Below are 15,881 nucleotides of genomic sequence, written 5' to 3'. Positions count from 1 at the left end.
TCAGGACTGGGGTTCTCAGCTGGGCAATGGAGAAAGAAGACTGGGGTTCAGAAGTATGAGTATTTACACACATTCGAGATGATGGATGATAACTAAGACTAATCGAAGGTCTGTTTGCGTGCGGGGGGTACTAGTACTAGATGATAACGATAGCAAGCAAAGAGGAGTAGGAGGAGGGTGGTGCGGAGGAAGATAGATAGTGGGGGGGGCAAAGATCGAATGAGGAGAGAGAGAAAGAGGGGCAACAATAACAAAAACAAGAATACCGTACAATAGTGGGAAAGGAACAATGATGCATGTATGCCTTGCCTTGTCTGACTGACTGAATGACTCAACTCAGAACTTCGAAACTCTACCGGAAATCCTTCCTAGTAAACAAACACTGTGGAAAATAGACAACTAGCTCATGGAAATGCGAATAGAAGAATGGGATGATGACACGTGAATTCATGAGTAACAGAGGGTGGATAGATAGATAGATAATATGTCGTAGCGAGTCAGGACCGCTCCGAATCTCGCCTGCAAGGGTGGCGGTGGTGGGTGGTAGAGGAAGCCGGGAGGTGACGGGATGGAAGAGGTTACGCTTTAGACACGGAGGGAATAGGAAATAACAAGAACATCATGGATAAGATACTTGTCAGATGGCATGATTAACCTCCAACATCCGTAGTACTATGTGACTCCTTTTTCACGGAGGTGTGCTCGGTGCCTGCTGATATGAGCGTCGGCGCTACTCGTCGCTTCTTCGGTGGTTGAACGGGCGGAGCCGCGCTCGGGTCTCTGTCTTCCTCCTTTTCCGATTCACTGACCCGTTTGCCTAGCACACTGGCGCTGACATTGCTTGTCCCACTTTGCGAGGCCACAGGCATGGGAGTCTGTGGCGGCGTCGTGAGCGGAAGTGTCGGAGGCTGGGATGAGTGAGTCGCCGTCACCAGGGGGACTGATCCGAGAGTCGGTGTCGGGTTGTTGACCACCGTCCCTGGCGTTTGTTGGCTACCAGACTGGGTCGTGACTGATGACACCGAATTAGATCGCGCAGGGCTTGCAGGGGGAGCTTGGCTCGCATTGGCCTGGGGGCCTGGACTTGGTTTCGCTGTCGTCGGCGTAGGGAGCGGAACGTTATTGGCCGATAACACGGCGGCTGCGTTCTGATGAGCCGCTGATGCTGGCGCAGTGTATGGTTGGCCTAACTCGCCCGGCGAGAATGCAAGCGTCGAACAAAATCCGTCCGACGAGCTCATCATCAAGGTCAAGCCATCATTCGACCTGTCCTAATTTAGTTCGGCTGAATCAAGGAGACGAGTGTCCGTCATCATCACTTACCAGGTCAGATCGGTGAAAGTAGCAAAGTGCAGATTGCTAACGACGCAGATTGGCGTCTGCTGCTGGGTGTCATACACCAAAACTCCGTCCTGGGTGGCTACCGCATACACGATTCGGTAGGGCAATGTGAACACGGGCGCAGGGCTCTGGCTTGCAGAGGGACTGTCCCGCTCTGTCGCCTTGGTACTGGTGTTGTTCTTCACCAGATCATTGGCAGCAAGCGTGGACGATGGAGGCTCCATTGACGCGCCATTCTTGGCGGAACTCACCACCGGGTCTGGGAGCGAAGAGAACGACTCGTCGATGGACGAGGTGTCTAAGGTGATATGACGAGCAGGCTGAGGAGTCTGCCGCAAAGTATAGAAAATAGGGGAGCACTTGACCGCGACAGATGGTTTCTTATGGCCTGGGAGATGAGAGATAGGCGGCTTGTTGAACCCGGCACGGGTATAGACGTAAACGGTATTGATGATCTCGTCCGTTGTTTTCGAGGAGTCCGTCGCCGACACATGCGACGTCTTGTACTGCCCCGCCGGGGTGAACAGCAAGCTTCCATCAGGAGCAAAGGTTAACCTCCGGAAGAATGAGGTGAAGGTCTCGTTCGCATAGATGTTGGCATTCTTGACTCCAAGTCCTCCCAATAAACCGGGTGATGGTACCTCTAGCGGTTTGACAGCTGGTAACGGCAGTGATGGCGCCGGAGATGCTGAACGACGGATGGAAGGGGAGGACCCAAATGACGATCGGCGACTATGCGACACGGGAGGAGGGTCCATCGGCAAGTTGGAGGTCATTGGGGTACCTGGAGTGGACGGAGCGGGAGAGGCGATGGCGGCTGAGCTGGTCGGTGCGGGTTGAGAGCGAATTGATAGATCGGGCGGCGCAGGACTGCTGGACGAGATGCGTTTCGCGGGGAGGTCCATCTTGAGAAACTTTCCGTGGGAAGTTAGAGTAAACTGGCCGTCTTTGGTTTTCAAGCTGTAGATGTGGACCGAGCGGTCGGACGATTGTGTTGCAACAAATTCATTCAGCGGATCCCAGGCGACGCCCTGGACATAGTGCGAGTGCTCAGCGATCTGGCGCACCATTTGGCCTGTCATCCATACAGTCAGCAACCCAATTCCGCGTGCAACCCACCGACCAAACTCACCCGTTTGAGCATTATAGATCCGAGCGATATTGTCCATACTGCCCGTGATAATGAAAACCCCGTCGGGCGACCACGCAAGATCATAGATCTCTGCCCCGGAGGAACGGCACATATGCTTCACTCGCCAGGTTTCCTTGTCGTCCGAGCGGTCTTCACCCAAGCCCGGTTGTGATTGCAATTCCGACGGTACCCAGAGTAAGACATTGCCGTCATCCCCGGCAGATGCCAGCATCTCGCCTAAATGAGATTCGAGGCGACACGATCAGAACAGGAAGCGACATAGACAGATTGGCCCGAGCGTTGCTGCCTACCTTTGGGGCTGAAACGGACGACATTGACAGCTTGGGTATGTTTAACCAGCGTGCTCAGGTAGGACACCTTCCGTTCCTCTCCGGTTGATTCAACTTTCCATATCTGTGGTTGTGTTATGTTGTTAGACACGGTGTACAGAGTGCCCTCGACGAGGAGTCACGAGGAGGGATGAGGGAGGGCAAAGCCAATTCGAGAGGGGGGGATCGTACTCGGACGTTATTGTCACTGGAGGGCGGAGACAAGCATCAGCAACCTGAATGACAGACTAAGAAAAGGGCAAAGGGAGAGACCAGATGAACGCACTTTCCAGCAGTGGCTAAGCGACCCTTGCCGTTGGGGTCGAAATGTACCGAGTAAATAGGAGCATTGTCATCGTGCCACGAGATGAGCAACGGGGTGGCCTTCATGATGAGCACGGATGCTCAATTGGGGGCACCCGTTGAGAGAATGGTGGTGGAGAGATCGAGGCCCAAGACGAGTTATATATTGCGGATATAGATGGGGTGGGAAATGTATTGTAAGGGGTAGTAGTATGAGGGGTGGGGGGAAGCTGAAGCAGCAGCAATGAGGAGAATTGTTGAAGGTTAGAGAGAGAGAGAGCAGTGCGGAGGGAGAGTTGCGGGCGAGGCAATTCAATGCAAACAAGCCGTCGGGAAGTACTTTGCAGCAGCAGCAAGGCCAGGGAATCAAAGAGCCTCTCGGAGGGATTTAAAGAGGTATGCAATCAGAAGCAAGAAGGGGGTGGAGAGGGAGGAGGCGAAAGAGAAAGAGGAAGCAAAGAGGAGGTCGGATTATTAGGCAAGATCAAGAATCTAGTAGATCTAACAAACACCGTCGTCAATGTTCCGATTTGACGAAGACACAAAGTGCAGCCGATGAGAGCAGTAGAGAAAGAAAAGCAGAAGTAGTTGTCCGTTGCCCAGTGGAAGTTGATTGCAGGATCCAGTCAGTCAGTGGGCAGTCACTGCAGTGGTGATGTCGTCCTTTTTCTCTCCCTCGTGTCGCGCCCGGCGAATGACAATCCCCGCGTCCGTCAGCTTCGCGTTCGCCTGCTCCGTCGATCGCGCGTAATGCGATCTTCATTGCCATTCCTCTTACGGAGTCGAAACGCACCAGGTGGACTGCAGTCCTTTCCAATGCTTCAATCTTTCTCTGGCTTCCTCCATCTATTTATCATCGATCTCTGTGCCCGCTTCCAAACTAACGCCTTGCACCGAGAATACACTATCAATTAAGCGGTTTCAGTTTCTCTTGCGGGATGGCGGCCGGCAACTACTTGACACTGCAATCCCTTCCAATAACAATGGGAACTACCTTGGATTGTGATCTACTTGTGGAAGAAAAGGTACAGTACAGGTGGTTGCTACTATTGTTGAACAGTCTAGACCTGCTGAGATGGCGCGACTAGCTGCCTCCTTGGCCAGTTTCGGGCATACTAACGGTAATGCGTCGAGAGTGTCATCGCTCTGATCCGTCTTCTATCGCTGAATGTACAAGTACATAGGGCGTCGAGTGCAAAGCACCACTTCCTCTGGACCTATTTCACAAGGATTAACATAGAGCACTGCGCAAGATGTTCAATGCTTAGCCTTCTCCCCAGATTGATCATTGAGGTCAACTTAAGTACCGGCAATGCCTACTGTTCAACTTCGAAAGTATCGCTGATAACTACTCACAAACTCCCCCGGAAAAGTCAAGCCAAGAGGGGTAACAATCATATTATACATCAGAATTGAGGACAAATTACTCGATGTTTCAGGTGACCCAGCGACCGATCGTCTCGCCAAACCAACTCGTAGCCTTCTCTCGTCGCTTCGAACGGGCTTCATCCTGGCTCTTGATGAACGGCGTCGCCTCCTGCACGTAGAGTTTCTGCTGCTCCAACTGTGCGTTGTGCGCCCGGATCTCCAGCTCCCGCTCGTGGGGCGTGAGCTTCTCCAAAGGCCTCGATGGCTTCAAGCCGGTAGGGATGGCCTCCCCACCGGGAATCTCCAGCGTCTTCTTGGTGGGAACGGCGGGACTCGGCGGCGGCGGTGCTTGGGGGTTAAAGAGCGAGGTGAGCGGCGGAGGTTCCAGCCCGGCCTTCTGTGCTTCCTCCACCCGGGTTTCGTAGTCCAACATCTCGTGATAGAGTTTATCCGCGTGCATCTGAATCCGCTCTTCTCTCTCCGCGTCCCACTCGAAGGAAGAGGCGTAGCCCAAGGCCTGGAGAAATTTCTGGAACCCCCATCAGCGGTTAGCATCTTGCGTATCAAAGGAGAATTCGTCCCCCCCGCGAATGAACATACAGCCTGGGTGGTAAAACAACGAGAGAACTTAGAGTTCTCGTCTGAGCACATGGTCGCACGGGCTTTCAGTTGCTTCTGCCAGTTGCCGGTGCGGAAGCAATTGGCCCAGTCTTCCTGTTCCAACGCACAGTTCTCCATCGCCGCCCGATGCACGGTATCACCGCGCTGTTTGTACTTCTCGATCACCCGCTCGGCGGTTTTCATCTCGGACTGTTCCTTCTCCTGGGGTGGCTTGTAGGTCTTCCAGAGGTGGGCATAGCGGCCGTCCGGGAAGAGGGAGGCATTGGGGACTGCAGGCTCCGAGGGCGTAGCACTCTCCGACGAGGGCGGTTGTACCGCTGTCTCGACTGTCTTTGAAGGCTCGTGGACGGACGGAATCGCATTCGTGGGCACGTATTTCTTGGGGGCTTCATGTTCGAGGAAATCCCGCAGCTCCGGGTCAAGCTTTTTGACGGGGTCGTCTTGGTTCGAGCCGCCCCAAAACCAACCCATGATTTGATGTGGGGTGTTCGATTCACTGGGAAGAGATAGATAGGGCGAGGAGTGAGCAAGCAAGCGGAAGAAAGCCCTGCAAGCGTACGCTGCTTTTGCTGGTCGTCGTGTGCGATAATGTACCGTATAATATAGATTGACTGCGGAGAATGGCGCGAGATGCCCGAAACGAAAGGCAGGCCTCCGTCAACTTCAAATACCGGGCGCCAAACCGTATTGGGGAAAACGATTGTCAGGTTTCCGCCCGCCCTGCGCTGAGTGCCATCATTCCCTCCCCCAAACCCAACTCGATCCGATCCTCTCTTTTCCACGTCCTCCCTCTATCTGTTCTCGCGCGTCAATTTGCGCGTTGAGTTCGGCCTGACGCCGCTTCTCCAACATGAATATCAGTATGACCTACTTCTCTCACCCAGGTTCTTCGCGTACTCAGCTAACCTTTTGCAAACGGTAGATCGAGAGGAGCGGCAGCAAATGCGGCAGCGCGGAGCAGCGTACGCGCATCCCAACCCCCAGCCCAGCATACCCCGCGCCGCCTGACCACTACGATATGAGTCGCTAATTCATACCCAATCTTGAGCAGGTCACGTAAGACGAAAGAGATCAACTTTGGTTTTTCGTTTGGGCTAGCTCCGCCGCCGGACGAAGCTACAGATTCCGCGTCGCGCCCGGCCGATGCTGGTGAGCCTTCTGCTTCACTTCCGCCGCCGCCGCCGCCAACAACAACAACAACGACGACGACGACGACGACGACAGCAGCACCGCCAATCACTATAGAAAGTACGAGTATTACAGATGAAGCTGCACAAAATGGCTTGCCGCCTGCGGCTGAGCCTTCGACATCCCAGAACCAAGAACCCGCTCGACGGACGTCAGGAAGCGCGCGCACCAGATCCTCGCCCAGACTGTCTTCGCCCCGGAGTCCGTCGGATGGTGCGACGGAAGCCGGTCCAAGTCGCAAGATCAGAAAACTCGGTGCGCAGCCACATGTACTAACGCGGTTTATATGTTGCTGACCTTGTGAAAGATCACCCTAGGAGTTCCCCTGCAAGTTCAGCTGCTGCGCACAATGCTGAGAACCCCCTTTCTCTCGCCAATGGGATTGCCCCGATTGATCCAGCTCAACCCGCTGAGGAATCAGCTGTTGCAACTAAGCTTACTCCTGAACCTGTTCCGACCCCTTCTTCTGAAGCCCCGATCGAGAAACCAGCATCACCGGTTGCGCCGGTAGCAGCCTCTATAACGCTCAATGACCTCGCGTCTCCGCAGGCTCCTCAGGAACCGGAGTCAGCGACAGTGGCTACAGAGAAGCTGTCCCCGAGACCTAAGTCAGCATCACCAAAAGCGAACGGGACACCCTCACCACCAGTTAAGAAGGCAAGAGGCAAGCGCAAGAGACAAGGCTCTCAGGAAAGCGAACGATCGTCGCCTACGACAACCAGTCCGAAGACGAGCGATGCGCAGGTCGAACCACCAGCCGAGCCTATGGATACATCGTTGGATGTACAACCTGAAACTACAGAACCACTAGCGACAGCGGTGCCAGATACTGTTGAACCGCCAAACGACCCAACCCTTCCAGACATTCCTGAGTCGACCGAACCCGTCGAGCCCCAAGACGTCACCGAGCCCCAATCGACTGCCCAACCCCAAGAAACGATTCAATCCCACGCCATCACCGAACCTCAACCGACTACGAAACAGTCGAGACTACCCGTTCCTTCGCGAACCAAGCGACCACGAGGCGAACGAGCTGCATCCGTCCAACCATCTACGAGCACGGTCAAGGAGCCCCGAGTGGCGAGAGCAGGCTCCGCGGAGAGCACGCCAGTTGGAGCAAAGAGAAATAAGAGGATCCGGACCCGGATTGATGGGGTCTCTGAGCGGGCAAATGATGCTTCCATCACCAATGGGAAGCCAGAGGGTCAGGATATGGAGCTAGATGCTCCGCAAGGAGCAGAGGTACGTGCTGCGGAGCGAGAGGGGGCCCGCAGAGGACGTCCGCAACAGCCGGAGGCCGCAGAAACGAAACCGAAGCGCGCTGGTCGCCCCGGGAGAAAGGTTTCGCCCTCTCTCCAGGACGTGGTCGAGGAGGAGGAAGCTCAAGTCGAGGAGGTGCAGAAGGAGGTGCAGGAGCCGGAAGAGTCGGCGTCACAGCCCATGCTGAGAGGACGGAGACCCAAGGCATCTGGACCGCAGCCGGTGGAGCCAGAGCTGGAGCCACAGGAGCAGGCCCTACCATCGGAGGCGCAGCCGAAGCGCAAGGGACGACGACCCAAACAAGCCGAGTCGGAACGTGTACATCCAGAGCCGGAGCAAGCGGAACCTGCACCAGAGCCGCAGGATCATGAAGCAGAGGCGGAGACAGCATCTCGCTCGAAGTCCAGAGGACGGAGAGCCAAGCCAACGGAGCCGCTACCAGAGGCCACAGCAACAGCGCCAGAACCAGCAGTGCCTGAATCAAGGCACAGAGGGCGAAGATCGAAGATCGCTGAGCCAGAGCCGGTAGAGCCAGAGCCAGTGATTCCTGAATCGAAACTCAGGGGGCGGATAGCAAGGACTGCAGAGCCAGAGATTCTACACCCAGAGACAAAACCGGCGGAACAAGCACCGGAAGAGCCAGAGCCAAGGCCAAGAGGGCGGAGGGCACGGATAGCTGAGCCGGAGGCAGCACAAGCGGAGCCCAGTCCGACAGATCAAAGACCAGCTGAGGCAGAGCCGAGGCGCAGAGGGCGAAAAGCACGGACAGCTGGGCCGGAAGATGCACGACCAGAGCCAGAGCCGGCCACGCAAGAACCAGTTGAAACAGCGCCGAAGTCTAGAGGGCGGAAAGCAAGGGGAGCCAAGTCGACATCGCCGAAGCCAGCAGAAGCTGTTCCGGAACCTGAAGTGGTCCAACCCGAGGCTGCACAGCCAGAACCAGAACTGGAGCCTTCGCAGGAACCCACAGAACGCCGATCTCGTAAGCGTGGTCGTGGCGGCAGGCAGGCAGAAGAGAGTGCCGGGGTTAGCGCGAGACGCGAGGCAGACAACGTCGCAGCAGAAGGCGCGGGCAGCGCAGAGCCTCCGACGCGGAGACGTAAGCCCAGACAACCTCGCGGAGAGACCGTGCCGGTCACTGTGCACCGTCTTGCAAACGCTGCTGCTCTCGGGGGCGATCCCACACTGCTGGAGTCGTCGGATGACGAGGGCGAGACCGCTGAGGCGTCGTCCGACCGGCAGCAGGCCAAGCTGCCCAGCCGCGGCGGCGTGAATGTGGCCGACGTACTGGGCCAAATCTGCCGCGAGACCTTGGAAAAGACGCTAACGACGCTGACCAACGGCATCGACGGTGAAGGGAACGCCGCGCGGCGCGCCGAATGGACGCGCAAGAAGAAGGTGGTCGAGGCGTACGGCAGCGAACTGGAGGGCCGATTGCTCGAGCTGAGCGAGATGCTGGACGGCAACTTCATGCTTGGGGTCAAGATGCGGAAGGCCAAGCGTGAGATGATGGAGTATCGGAGTCGACTGTACCAAGTGCGAAAGGAGAGAGAGGCGGTTGCGCTGCAGATGGACGCCGTCCGGCGGAAACATGCCGAAGATGAGTCTGCACGAAAGGTGAGTCTTTCTGGAGTTGATCAAACTATATCGGAAGAGCAATTGGATGCTAACATGATTCCTTTCTACAGGCGCGATCGACCATCAACAACTCCCTCCACAGCCTCGACCTCGCCCTTGAGCGTCGCCAGACCCACCCAGCCGAGCCAGACGAGACCAGTGATCTGGCGGGGATGGAGTTCCTGCTGCGCAACGTTGCGGAGACGGTCAGTTCCGCCGCCCCCGGCGGCCAGGGCGGGCTGTTGCATCAACTTCGCTCCTTCAACGCCCAGCTCGAATCTACGGCACGGAGGCTGGAGAGTTGAGCGTTGCGCTTCTTCCTCTCGACCTTGATTGCATCCATTCCGTGGCGTTGAGACCTTTTTATCATCTGTCTTCTTTTTCATTGCCCTCCCTGTCTTGCTCGTCTTGCTCTTTCGCTTGATCCCGAATACCCACATCACATGAACACTGCGACAGGAGTTTTTTTTTCTTTTACGGTTGTTTGCTTTTCGAGGGTGCCGGTAGCAGTTCTCCCGTTGGATTATTTTGATGATGAAATGGATACCTACCTGACCATGACCATGTACTGTACGTACTGCACTACCAGACCTAGCTAGCTAGCTATTGGATAACAGCATATCACTATCTTGCATGCGTGTACGGACCTCGTACAGGGTCAGATTAGTTGAGTGAGACTCGATCGTGCTAGTCCTTTTGCCCCAATTTCCAACATGGCCTCATCATGGTACGTTTACGTATGTATACTCAAGCGTAGTGAGTCCGTACCTGCACTGCAAACTGTAACTGTAACCTAAAATCAAAACCGATACCAAGTTACGAAGGAAGTATAGTGGCAAGAAAAAGCAAGCCGAACCAAACCCGACCGACCGGCAGCCCGAAAGCAGCAACTTACGGCGGTAGCCAAGGCACTGTAGTGTACCTAGTAGCCACCCCCGAAAATTCTTCGAATGCATTCGAAACGCACCCCCGCGCCACCGCCCGGCCAGCCAGCCTACCCTATTTGTCAGCCCCGGGACGGAAAACAATTTCCTACTGTAGGTATGCCGAGAAGGGAATTGTTATCTGAACCGAGAGAGAAACCGGATATGCAACAGAACTTTTCTGCAGGGTTTAGGTTTGGGTTTTGGGTCCGCCACCCACGTTATCATTATCGTTATCGTCATCGTCATTGTTCAAGCCTAGCCCATGATTTACCCAGTAGTAAGTCTACGCGTACCTGGAAGTAGGGAAGGGTGTAAGCATGTATGCATGGCGTGGTCAGGGTCCAAGAACCTAAACAGGGGGGGGGGGAGTCTAGTGCTTACCAGGACTCACTGCCGGCGTTCCGTGCAGATTATGTATGTACGGTACGAGCTAGTCTAGCATGGGAGTTTAACTCCGTACTTTGTATAGTTTGGTTACCCAGCTGATATCACTAATCACTGTTAAGTTACTAATCACGCTTTCATTGCCATGGATTCATACTCTAATCCCAGGGGGGGGGGGGGGATGTAACCCCGAGACGAGCAAGAAGGTTTCAGGGTTAAGGGCAAGGGCAAGGGGCACTTGACTTGGAAGTTGGAGAGAAAAGCACGCCCCATCAATGCTTGGAAATCAACATGTGGGACATGGGCACTGGGCCCCACTTCCACTGTTTTCCCTAATTCCATGGAAGATTCCATATTCCTATTCTGGATTGCCTGAGGACAGGAGGTATAAAGGTGTTGTTCTCTTCCTTCGGGTCTCTCTCTCTGATTTCTTTTTCGCAGCAGAAGAATTAGTTAATGCACCGTTGTTCATTGATCCAATTGCGTGGTTGCAATACACCCACCTACACTCTATACCTCTCCTCCCACGAATAACCTCAAACAACACAAAACACACCACACAAAATGGCCACCACCACGAAACTCTTCCAACCCCTCCAGGTGGGCAACATGCAGCTCGCCCACCGCCTGGCCATGGCCCCGATGACGCGCTTCCGCGCCGACGACGCCCACGTGCCCATGGACATGGTCGCCGAGCACTACGCCCAGCGCGCCGCCGTCCCCGGCACGCTCCTGATCACCGAAGCCACCCTCATCTCGCCGCGCGCCGGCAGCTACCGCAACGTGCCGGGCATCTGGACGGAGGCGCAGATCGCGCAGTGGCGGAAGGTGACGGACGCCGTGCACGCCCGCGGCTCGTACATCTACATGCAGCTGTGGGCGCTGGGCCGCGTGGCCGACCCGGCCGCGCTGAAGGAGGACACCAACGGGGAGTTTGAGGTGGCGTCGGCGAGCGCCATCCCCGCCGCACCCGACGCGCCGACCCCGCGGGCGCTGACGGAGGCGGAGATCCGCGCCTTCATCGGGGAGTACGCGCAGGCCGCCCGGAACGCCATCGCGGCGGGCTTCGACGGCGTCGAGATCCACGGCGCCAACGGGTACCTGATCGACCAGTTCAACCAGGACACGGCCAACCAGCGGACGGACGCCTGGGGCGGCAGCGTGGAGAACCGCGCGCGGTTCGCGCTCGAGGTGATCCAGGCCGTCGTCGAGGCCGTGGGCGCGGAGCGCACGGCCATCCGCTACTCGCCCTTCAGCACCTTCCAGGGCATGCGCATGCAGGACCCCAGGCCCCAGTTCCGCTACCTCGCCGAGAAGACGGCCGAGTTCAAGCTGAGCTACGTCCATGTCGTGGAGCCCCGCATCCAGGGCAACACCGAGGGCGAGTGCGGCAACGAGGATAGCCTGGATTTCTTCTTCCAGGCCTACGGCCACGCCGGCCCCGTCATCACGGCCGGCGGGTTCGATGCCGACTCGGCCAAGAAGGCGGTTGATGTCGACTACAAGGACTATGATGTCGTCGTCGGCATTGGCCGCCCTTGGACCGCCAACCCCGAGCTGCCCTTCAAGATCCAGCGCGGCATCCCCCTACGCCCCTACCAGCGCGAGGTCTTCTATCTCCCCAAGGATCCCAAGGGTTACAACGACTATGAGTACAGCGAGGAGTTCAAGGCTGCCAAGGTCGCCAAGGTCGCTGCTTAGAGCTTTGTGCGGGTGACTTTGATTTCGACGTATTGTATATATAGCGGTTTGTTCTACGAGGCGTTGGCAGGGTTTTTGCATAGCATAGATCGCATAGACTTGCTGGTCCACTTAATGTGATATCACTTCCATTTCATGGGTACTCATGAACTTTATCCAAAACGTTTTACGTGTAAGCTAAGTAGACTTCAATGCTTGTACTACTTGCATATCAGTTGATTGATGCAAGTGATTTTCCGGGTTAGCGAAGAAACTCACCCTGAACTCCAGATTCACCCTATCGGTCAGGTCGAGGAACTCGGAATTCTCCTGATGCTGCTCACCGCGGCCATTCTTGTCCCGGCGGCGGTTCTCGTAGATGTAATAGCACTTCAGAAGCCCCGTGAACAAGATAGCCACCGAGACGGTGGCTACAATGGCAACCTTGGCGGGCATATACTGGGGCTCGTCCTGCGTGCGGAAGGACAACGGACCCAGGATATTGCCGAGGCAGAACGCCATGAGCACGATCGCGTTCATCGTCACCTTCTTGGTATGCCCGGCCACATTGGCTCCCGCGATCGAGTACATCAGGGGCAGGGCGGATCCGACGCAGTTGGTGAGGTAGTTGCCCGCCAGCATCGCGCCTTTGTTGTCGCTCGGGGCAAACGCCATCAGACAGCCGCCCAGGAGGCCACAGCCCAGAATGCCCAGGACGCAGAGACATCGCTGATCGAAACGCCCTGCCAGGTAGGTTCCCGAGAGGATACTGATCACGCTGACCACGCCGCCGGGGATGGTGAGCAATTCGGTCTCTTTGGTGGTGAAGCCAAAATTCTTGATGATCAGCGCCGAGAAGCTGCTGATAGCGGCATTGCTGATATTGCTCGCTGCAACAATGATGGCAATCAGGTAGGCTTGCGGATCGGTGAACACCTCGAGGAACTGGTTCCATTTGAATTGCTTGTTCTCGATGCCGGTGCGGTTCTCGCGGAGACGCTCAATGGCCATGATCTTCTCCTCGTGGCTGAGTCGGGAGGTCATAGGATTGTCGGGGAAGATGAGGATGACTGTGACCCCAACAGCGATGGTCAAAAGTCCGAAGATTAAGAACATGATCTGCCATGAGTAGAACTCATCGGCCGTGTAGAAGAGCAGACCGTACGCAACCAAGGCTCCGACAATAGTTGCTGTGCCTGTTCCCAAGTACCACAGGCCCATACGCTGCGGTTGTTCTAGGACTAAGTCAGTAAAGAGGGACCAAAGAATGACCGAGACCTCTACCATTTCTTCGATACCACATGGATGTGATCAATATCAGACTAGTAAGGTCAGCCCGGTAGGTTCCAACGTTGGAGGAGATCGTACGCAGGTGCTACAGCGCTCTCAAAGCATCCTAGAAGTACGCGGAGGACAACAAGCCCGGCGAAATTCTTTGCAACGCAGTTCAGAGTGGTCAACAGACCCCAGAGAGTGACTGGGCTAATCAGCATGGTTCGCAACCCGAGCAGCGCTACCTACCGTTTAGCCCCAAGTACTTCGCCGTTGGCAGACGCTGCATCAGATACCCGGTCGGGAGTTCAAAGAAAAGGTATGACGCGTAGAAAACCAAAGCCAAGTGGGAGAACTGATCCGTCCGCATCCCCGTGTCATCCAGCAGACCCATCACCGACGCATAGTTGACTAGTCGCTCGGTCAGGCAACAGTTACAGCGTCGACATGACGAGCAGAGACTGACTTAGGATCTTATCTTGGTACTGGAGGAAATAGATTGCCCACATGAGAGGCACAATCATGCGGTCGATCTTCCGAACGAGCTGTTTCTCTTCTACCTCGGAGAACGTCGTTACATCTCCTGTTCGGAGATACTCCAATGCTGCATCAGCTTGATAGGCAGGAGTATGGCTGTCATCCTTTGCTGTAGTGACGATTGACTTCTCAGCATCCACGTTTCCCATCTTGATAATTTTCAGTGCTTTCGACGAGCTGCAGGAAGGGTGTTGTTATCGGTGCAGGAAGTGCTCATCTTGCTGCTTTTATAGCAGTCTGTCCTCCCCAACTGTGTGGCCTTATCAAACCAAGTATGATATCAAGCATAGCTGGAGCTTCTGAAGCACTTCCTAGAATGTATTCATATCTCTGGGGGCATAGTAAATGCAGGGTCATGCTCCCGTCAAGCAACAGCGATTTGATAGAGATAACCCCCATTGTTGGACATGTAGACCTCGACACCTTCCACTTAAGGCAAAGCATCACTTGAGGTAAGCAGGCCATGATGAGCAGAGATAGATAACGCATGATATGCATTGACAGCTGCATTATCTCACCAATGTGCCCCAGAGTATAGAAGGTGGTCGGAGAGACATCAGCACGGCATATCAAGAGCCGATGCCACTTATCAACCCCGCACGAGGGGCTGTGTTGTGCTGCAGTAGTGTCTATGTCTCTTGCGTGTTATCAGTGATCAAGTAAGCAGGTAGCATCCTGATAGATATGCCGACATGCCGTGAAGATTTACTTGCGACATCGAAAGATAAATCTCCGATGTCTAGACTTGATCCTCGTAAGACCATACCAGACGCATACCTGGACGGGTCAGTAATCAGAGCCTGAATTCGTCCAGAGCGTGGATGAGGGATAGCTTGAAGATGGCAGCCAACGAAGAGCCAATGAGCATGGTTGTGTACTGGTGAGGTGAGGTTCTCACTGCGATAGAAATCCCGTGATATTCATCTTGCACATGACTGATTGACCAACCATCCATTATGCTAGGCCAAGCTCCCCGAATAGGCAAGGGCAGGCAGAACCAGTGACTGTACCTTGCATGACATCCACTGATATTTTTCTGTGACCTCCAAATCATCTCTTGAACCATCAACATAGTCGGTGAGCTGGTACTACCACCTTGGCTCACAAACTATCGAAGAGGGGAAAGACAAGAACCAATGCGCACGAACAAATTCGATCCCAGTCGACATCATTCCTTGAATCCTTCGACAGACCGCTTCTTCCGTATACGGCAGATCTTCCACCCCACCCACCCGGCGATCTTCACGAATGACGACTTGGGGACTCGGCAACAAGCTCGCGGCTACTCACCAAGTCAGTCTAGCTCGCCCATGATGTTGTTGAGCCAGCATCCAAGTTGGCATCGCGCGATGGCGCTTCAGACCCTCCACGCGCGTGGGAGGTGGACAAGAGTCGAGGATCTACAGAGCACATGGGTTGACTAGAGCTCGAATCATGCTGCCCATGCATGCTACTACTGGCTTGCTGCATGAACTATGGAGTCGGCGGGTTCCCAACTGAGTTCGCGCTTCTCATGGCGAACCGCAAGCTTTTTTGAGGCGAGCGAAGATGATTCTGTTCACTCCGCTAGGATTTTCCTCTGGATGTGGACCAGCCGGAGTTTTGTTTTCCTTCCTCTTCTTTCTGTCCGCCACCACCCGCTTCCCCGAGGACCAACCCGACATCGGTGATATGCACAATTGTCTGTATGGGGAAGCACCCCCACCAAACTGAAAGGGAAAACTTTCAGTCCAAAAAATAGGAACACAGGAAGCCATTCATCCCAACAGTGAGAGACTGGAGTCGGGCAAGCCTACAAACCCATCACGCAATTGCATCATCACAAGAGGTGGACTTTTCAAGCGGGCCCTAAACCTAAGATCCAAAGCCAAAATTCATTATCGGGCTTATCTTGGTACTCTGGGCACAAGGACTTTTAATCCT

General features: G+C 55.1%; 5 protein-coding genes across 5 annotated transcripts; 2 read left to right on the top strand and 3 right to left on the bottom strand.

Annotated features, from left to right (window-relative positions):
* Positions 1-474: 474 nt before the first annotated feature.
* Positions 475-3,347, bottom strand: BO86DRAFT_224329 (putative chromatin assembly factor 1 subunit B). The gene is made up of 6 exons (XM_025666939.1): positions 3,089-3,347; positions 2,995-3,010; positions 2,785-2,887; positions 2,474-2,710; positions 1,324-2,416; positions 475-1,266 (listed from the first exon to the last, which is right to left on the bottom strand). The coding sequence occupies exons 1-6, from the start codon at positions 3,190-3,192 to the stop codon at positions 651-653; spliced, it is 2,169 nt and encodes a 722-aa protein (XP_025523214.1). The 5' UTR covers positions 3,193-3,347; the 3' UTR covers positions 475-650.
* A 1,068-nt stretch (positions 3,348-4,415) lies between these two features.
* BO86DRAFT_413232 (uncharacterized protein) lies at positions 4,416-5,706 on the bottom strand. Its single transcript, XM_025674721.1, has 2 exons — positions 5,074-5,706; positions 4,416-5,002 (listed from the first exon to the last, which is right to left on the bottom strand). Exons 1-2 carry the CDS (start codon positions 5,563-5,565, stop codon positions 4,541-4,543), a joined length of 954 nt encoding a protein of 317 aa, XP_025523213.1. The 5' UTR covers positions 5,566-5,706; the 3' UTR covers positions 4,416-4,540.
* Positions 5,707-5,865: 159 nt separating this feature from the next.
* On the top strand, positions 5,866-9,794 carry BO86DRAFT_459299 (uncharacterized protein). Its single transcript, XM_025677345.1, has 5 exons — positions 5,866-5,954; positions 6,017-6,056; positions 6,146-6,537; positions 6,590-9,159; positions 9,231-9,794. Exons 1-5 carry the CDS (start codon positions 5,945-5,947, stop codon positions 9,462-9,464), a joined length of 3,246 nt encoding a protein of 1,081 aa, XP_025523212.1. The 5' UTR covers positions 5,866-5,944; the 3' UTR covers positions 9,465-9,794.
* Positions 9,795-10,916: 1,122 nt separating this feature from the next.
* Positions 10,917-12,235, top strand: BO86DRAFT_440985 (alkene reductase). The gene has a single exon (XM_025676222.1). It carries the CDS (start codon positions 11,034-11,036, stop codon positions 12,168-12,170), a length of 1,137 nt encoding a protein of 378 aa, XP_025523211.1. The 5' UTR covers positions 10,917-11,033; the 3' UTR covers positions 12,171-12,235.
* Positions 12,236-12,358: 123 nt separating this feature from the next.
* On the bottom strand, positions 12,359-14,107 carry BO86DRAFT_451101 (putative MFS transporter; the record flags this gene model as incomplete). Its single annotated transcript, XM_025676841.1, has 6 exons — positions 12,359-12,370; positions 12,429-13,384; positions 13,434-13,471; positions 13,518-13,626; positions 13,671-13,832; positions 13,888-14,107. 6 exons carry the CDS (start codon positions 14,105-14,107, stop codon positions 12,359-12,361), a joined length of 1,497 nt encoding a protein of 498 aa, XP_025523210.1.
* Positions 14,108-15,881: the final 1,774 nt, after the last annotated feature.

This window comes from Aspergillus japonicus (assembly GCF_003184785.1).
Source record: "Aspergillus japonicus CBS 114.51 unplaced genomic scaffold BO86scaffold_76, whole genome shotgun sequence".
In the NCBI taxonomy this organism is placed as follows: domain Eukaryota; kingdom Fungi; phylum Ascomycota; class Eurotiomycetes; order Eurotiales; family Aspergillaceae; genus Aspergillus; species Aspergillus japonicus.
The sequence above is the reverse complement of the archived record's forward strand: the minus strand, read 5'-3'. Positions and strand labels throughout refer to the sequence as shown.